At 39.0% G+C, this 6,876-nt stretch overlaps 1 protein-coding gene across 1 annotated transcript in view; it reads left to right on the top strand.

The window, feature by feature from the left end:
- Positions 1-390: 390 nt before the first annotated feature.
- The window catches only part of itln3 (intelectin 3), a 7,494-nt gene continuing 1,008 nt past the window's right edge, over positions 391-6,876 (top strand). Inside the window, 5 exon segments of the mRNA XM_067456755.1 lie at positions 391-549; positions 633-773; positions 3,469-3,716; positions 5,200-5,358; positions 6,181-6,301. Coding sequence (XP_067312856.1) covers positions 498-549; positions 633-773; positions 3,469-3,716; positions 5,200-5,358; positions 6,181-6,301 — 721 coding nt within the window. The 5' untranslated portion in view covers positions 391-497.

The following is a 6,876-nucleotide window of genomic DNA, read 5'->3' as shown; positions in this document are numbered from 1 at the left end:
GCCTGCAAGTGTTCCCTTATGATTCAAATCCTACTAGTTTTGTTGATAAATGAATGAATGTATTTTTCTCAATTGAGAGATGTTAAATAATAGATTTTTTTCGGTATATTATCATCTCTGTTTGTTTATCAGCCTGAAGCTATCAGAGCCGAATTCAACAATTACTTTCTCAAATACTTTCCCGTAAAAAAAGCCAGGTCCGAGGCACTGAGATGTAAACAGAGGAGGCCGGGCTGAACACTTTCCCATAATGTGTTGTGATGAAAGCACGTGCCGGGAACACAAATATAGATGTCATGTCTCATGACGAACTGATAAGTAAACAGCCCATGAGGATGCACTGGTGTTTCAGTATTGGGCATTTCCCTGATTTCCAATTCATGTTTAATGATTACACTCGACCAGTGTTGCACAATGGCAGTTTTCCTCCAGATATCAGCAGATAAAAGCTGGTGGTCAGCAGAACAATCCTCATCTAGAGCTGGACACTCGACACAATGCTCAACACCGTCTTCTTCCTCATGTGCCTTCTGCACTTACAGCACACGGGTAAGGGGATCAGGAATATGGCCGTGACATTATTCTGAAATGTGTCTGTGAATGTGGCGTTCATATCTCTGTCTTGTTTGCAGTATTGGGAACCCCGGTCACCCCTAAACCGATCATTATCAATGGCTCATATGTCAACCCAGAGCTGGGCAAATATCACGCCAGATTGAGGAGTCTCGCTCGCAGCTGCCTGGAGATCAGAGAGAAGAATCCGGCCGCGCAGGGTAAGAGCTGTCTCTCATTATCAAACACACTTCAAAATAAAGGTGACACACTCGAGAAATGCTGGGTTAAAAACAGCCCAAGCTGGGTTGAAAATGAACAAACCCAGAAATTGCGTTGTTTGAACCCAGTGAATGGACCCATTCAAACAACCCAATTTCTGGGTTTGTCCATTTTCAACCCAACTTGGGTGGTTTTTAACCCAGCATTTTTTAGAGTGCAGGAATCAAAAATGGGCTTTCACAGTGATGCCATTTGAGAAACATTCAAGAACAGTTTTGTGTTCAAAAAAACATTTTTTTCCTAACCATTTTATAGTCTAAATAACCTTTTGTGCAATAAAAAGGATCTTTGGATATTACCATGGAACCATACACCCTGCCAAACAACCATTTAAGAACCTTTATTTCTAAGAGTGCAGTCAAAACTTCTGAATAATTACGATTTACTGGTCATGTTTTATGATTTAGGTTAGTAAAAAACTAAAATAACTAGATATAACCAATAAGTGTTATTTTTGGTCTCTACAGTTGCCTTAGAACATTAAAATACGCGGGTCAAATTGACCCGTGATCATCACGAATGTATCATTTATTTTGTGTGTATATGTCAAAACGATATATGTTGAAACTTTGCATGCATTTTAACAAACCTAAATGAGAAAAAGTCATAACATTTAAAGAAAACCAATGTAGGTTAGATAGTATTTCAGAAAGACTGAAAAAAGAAATTATAGCTATTTTTTTACCATTTATGGTATAAAAAAAATATTTCTGTATTGAAATAAGTGGGGGAAAAACTATTTCTTTAGCTTCATAGGTTAGTAAAAAACTAAAATAACAAAGTATAACCAATACGTGTTATTTTGGGTTTCTACAGTTGCCTTAGAACAACAAAATACGCGGGTCAAATTGACCCGTGATCATCACGAATGTAACATTTATTTTGTGTGTATATGACAAAACGCATCAGCATGTTGAAACGTTGCATGCATGTTCATGACCCTAAATGAGAGAAAGTCATAACATTTAAAGAAAACCAATGTATGTAAGAGATAGTATTTCAGATAGACTGAAAAAATAAATTATAGCTAATTTTTTACCATTTGCTGCACACAAAAAATATTTCTGTATTGAAATAAGTGGGGAAATGTCCATGATTGTGTGTGTTCCACAGCACGTGCCAAAACCTTTAACAGTTTTCATATCATTCTGAAGCAAAAACAAAACAAAAAAACCCCCAAACCCCACAAATATTCAGTCGAAAATGAACGAAGAGCACCAGAGGGTGAAGGCATTTAATAACCGTTTTTGACGTTACTTTACAACTTTTATTAAATACAAATTTTAATGTAAAACTTGTATTCCTAAATGTTGAAATTACCATTGATTAAGATTAATAAACGCCGAAGTATTGCTCATTTTAAGACAATGTTAACTAATGAAACCTTGTTACTGGATTTTTTAATGTTCTCTCACGTATACTCACTAGAGCTGCATTAATCTGATCATAACTCCAGTAAAGCAGTGTAATATATTCCTCCAGTGTAAATCATCTGTTCTCTGTGTGAATATATAGTAAAGTGTGATTTATTCCTGTGATCAAAGCTGAGTTTATCATCATTACTCCAGTCTTCAGTGTCACGATCCTTCACTAATCATTCTCAGATGAGGATCTGATCATCAACCCAAAAGTATTTTTAGTGCTTGAAATCTCAATGCATCACCTTGTGTAGCTGAGCAGAGCTGAATCTGAACAGAGAGGAAGTGTTTTCGTCAGTCATTATCTTTTGCTCACTTCATAACTCCAATGCTTCGGCTTGTTTTATATGATGATTGAATGAGCCGTGAGTTGAGTTAGGTCAGAGTCAAGCAGCTTTGTGAAAGTGCTTGAGCTCAGTCCCTCAGCTCATTTCCTCGAGTCCTGTACTGAAGTCCACTGTCTGAGTCTCTGTGCTTTACTGGAGTATTATTTTTTCTGTAATCTTCTGACTTTAACTTCACTCCATCTGAAAGACAAATATCGTCCTCTTTACTCCACTACATTTCTATCAAGGTCCTCGAAGTGGAAAGTCGTTTCTGTCGCAGCTTTGAAAGTCAGTGATGATTTTTTTCTTCTTTAAAAGGTGTTTGGGTTTTTGCAGAAAGCCTTTCAGGAATCACTCTTGTAGAGTCTCGTGAAGTTCAATGATTTCACAGCATTTATTAAACACTGATTTATAGTTTAGAGCAAAATGGAAGAAGACGGATGTCCAAATGCTCATTTAGTGGAGGATTCACATAAACAAAGTTGATTCTGTCTTCAGTGAAGGTGAACAGTGTGAGAATATCAGATGTGTATCAGTGTATTGGACCCGTGCATTCGGCCTTAAAGTGACAGCAGCTTTATAAAGAGCTTTGTAACTTTAGTATTTAAATGAGTTTAAGTTAGTCGTCTGCTAGTGTGTCAGATGGAGCGTCACTGACTGGCTTAAACCATGATGGCATAATGTGCATTTAAACAACTATAATACAATAATGCGGCGACATAAGAAAGAAGGAAATTTACTTTTGATACTTAAGTACTTTAGAAAACAAATACTTCTGTACTTTTACTGCAGTAAAAACTTTCACTTGTAACGGAGTAATATTAGACCAGCAGTTTTACTCCAGTAATGAAGTTGTGTATTCGTCCACCTCTGTGTTTGTGTCTCCTCAGATGGCATGTATATCCTGACCACAGCGAGCGGCTCTTATTACCAGGCGTTCTGTGACATGAGTTCGGCCGGCGGTGGGTGGACTTTAGTGGCCAGCGTCCATGAGAACAACATTAAAGGCCGGTGCTCCGTCGGTGACCGCTGGTCCAGCCAGCAGGGGAATGACCAGAGCCAGCCTGAAGGAGACGGGGCGTGGGCCAACACCGCCACATTCGGCTCCGCGGAGGGCTCCACGAGTGACGACTACAAGGTGCTTCAGCACACCAAACTAAACAGTGATTTGTACTCGAGACTCGGACTCGGTCTTGACTCGTACTTGAACATATTAGGACTCTGACTTATTTCCGAGTCCACTCGAGTCCCATTCAAAATATTCATGATTATTACTCTAAGCGGTGGTTCCTTGGTTTTATTCTAGGCTTGGTTGTGTTTATGGGCCACAGTATAACATGTCTTAATACTTCTTTCTCTTTCTAACGCTGTATTTTTCTTCTATCCTCCCTTTATTCCACACCGCTGTCTGTCCTTTGAACGGCTCGTCTGCTTCCTGCTTCTCTGAAGCCCCTCCCTCTGAAAAACACAATGGTCTTAGATTGGTCAGATGGCCAAATGTAGTTTCCTGTATTTTTATTGGCTGAAGCACAGGTTAAGGCCACGCCCCTTCCCATTACAGGCAGAAGTCACATCTGCGGAGACTAGCGAGGGTTTATGATGTCACCAACCCAGGAAGAAGCTCGTTGTAGTCCAAACCGGCCATTTTTGTAGGCAATAAACTGCCGTAACTTTAAAAGACAATATCTCCGTTTGCAGTGAACTTTCAGCGCTGTAACTTTGCAGATACTGTTAATGCTCAAGCAGCGACATTACACACTAACTAAAGCTAAACAAGTCAAATCGCATGCAAACACCCCTTTAATATATATTTTTTAATTGATGTTTGACACGTCCAATGATGTGTGATTTTCTTAAGCGCAACTGCGCATAACTAACATTAGTGCACAAGTAGCAGGACTCAGGTCAGGAAGGATGTCCAGTGGAGTGAGCCTCTAGCTCTGAACTATGTGTGTAAATGTCTGCCACATCATCTGATATTCAGTTTGCTAATAAGAGCCACAAAGATATGTAGTAAGACTCTAAAAAAAGCACAAAAAACATACTGCGATGTGTAAATTCAGCGGTATATCTGTTACTGAAGCAAAGGGAACAATTTTCATCAACATGTGGAGCTAATTGTTTCTGTATATGCATAAAATATCAGCATTTTGACAGATAATGCTGAGTAGTTTGTTCGTTGTAGAAGTCTGCAAGTGGCTTTTTAGGCCTGCGCTCATGCTCGCGCTTCTATTTTACGCTGCATCCGCCTAGTGATCGTGTTTTCCAGAAAGTCATATTGCTGCTACATTATGGGTCTTAACTATTATTTTAATATATATTTACTGTTTGCAAAGTAGGACTAAAGTGTCACGGAGAAATCCAAACCTTGTTTAATTAATAATAAAATGAGCATCTCCACCAAAAATGTCTAAGGTCGCCCGCCGAATATATATATATATATATTCCTTATTAGTGACTGTGTGGATCGGTCGAATGAGGCATCTATGTAAATATATCTATGATCACGCCGTCTGGTCTCGGTCTCAACTCGGACTCGAATGAGCTGGTCTCGACTACAAAATTGGAACTGAGTGCATGTTCCTGATCATCTGATGTACTAATGCTCTCAAATCCCGCAGAATCCTGGCTACTACGACATCTCTGCGCGAGACGTGTCGGTGTGGCACATCCCAAATAACCAGCAGCTGGAAAACTGGACATCTTCTGCCATCCTGCGCTACCATACGGAGAGCCAATTCCTGAGCGAGCACGGCGGAAACCTCTACCACTTATTCAAGGTCAAACACACTCACACACTCTTCTGGTACAATCGCCAAATCCAGCATGCACGGATGCACTGTCAGCTTTCTGTGACACTCAGTGTGATCCGGGTCAAATTGACCCTAAGTGGATTCAATACAATTCCCCAAAAATCACTCTACACTGTAAAAAAATATTTGGGTTTTTGTTGGTTTAACTTAAAAAAGTAAGTGACCTGGTTGCCTTCAAATTTTGAGTTCATTTAAATTAAAAATTTGAGTTGATAAAATGAAGGAAATTTGTTTAATAAATAGAAACAGAAAATATTATTGTATCTGAACCACATAAAAAATGTCATAAATGATGAAAATAGCACAATTTGGCTGCGTCATCACAAATAAAAACACACAATTACACAATATGCTTACCAAATATTATATATTTTGTAATAATATTTGAATAAAGGTTGTCGATTCTAAAAAAAAAATCATTGTATTAACTCAATTTTTTAATTTCAATGAACTCAAAATTTTAAGGCAACCAGGTAACTTATTTTTAAAATATGTTTTTACAGTATAGGAATAAAACTGTAGATTTCGGTGTGTGTGAAGATTTATGACTAATTTAGAGAGGGAAAAATCAAGTTATGCATTGCATTTCCACTAGTCTAAAACCTCTCAAATTTGGTCACTGCCTGAAAAAACCATGCCTGTCTTTCCTTGGAGAAAAGGCATTTGTGCAACACGACGTTGACTGACCCTGCTCTCCCCTGAACACCAGTAAAATTACAATAATTCTGGAGAGAATGAAACAGCTTTAAGCGTTAGACTGAGGTGTGTTGTGTTGTTGTGTTGTAACAGAAGTACCCGGTGCGGTTTGGAGCTGGTCAGTGTCAGAGCGATGTGGGAGCAGTCAGTCCAGTGGTGTATGATACTGGAGATAAAGACTCAACTGCAGTCTTATACGGGCCATCTACTCAAGGTACTCTCCCCATTATAGGGCTGGCGTACACCTGCTCACTTCATGAGCTTTCAGCTGTCAGATTAGTTCAAGAGCCCTTGCAGTCAGTAATTCTATCCTTTAAGACTCATCTTTCATCACCAAAATTACATACTTCAATGTTTTTTTTCTGTGAAATAAAATTTTTTAATGCCTTAAAATAACTTGAATGTAACTCAACATTTGTATAAACAGACTCATGAATATGCAAATGAGCTCCGTCTCCATTCACTTATCTCAGAGATCCACTTTCTAAACTTTGCTGTAGTGAACGCTGTACAAAGGTATTGCTCTTTATTAATGATATGCTAAAGCTCCGCCCACAGCAGTCACAGTTAATGATATGCTAAAGCTCCGCCCACTGCAGTCATAGTTAATGATATGCTAAAGCTCCGCCCACTGCAGTCATAGTTAATGATATGCTAAAGCTCCGCCCACTGCAGTCATATTTAATGATATGCTAAAGCCCCGCCCACTGCAGTCATAGTTAATGATATGCTAAAGCCCCGCCCACTGCAGTCATAGTTAATTATATGTTAAAGCTCCGCCCACTGCAG

Source organism: Pseudorasbora parva, chromosome 11 (genome assembly GCF_024679245.1).
Source record: "Pseudorasbora parva isolate DD20220531a chromosome 11, ASM2467924v1, whole genome shotgun sequence".
Lineage (NCBI taxonomy): Eukaryota > Metazoa > Chordata > Actinopteri > Cypriniformes > Gobionidae > Pseudorasbora > Pseudorasbora parva.
The sequence above is the reverse complement of the archived record's forward strand: the minus strand, read 5'-3'. Positions and strand labels throughout refer to the sequence as shown.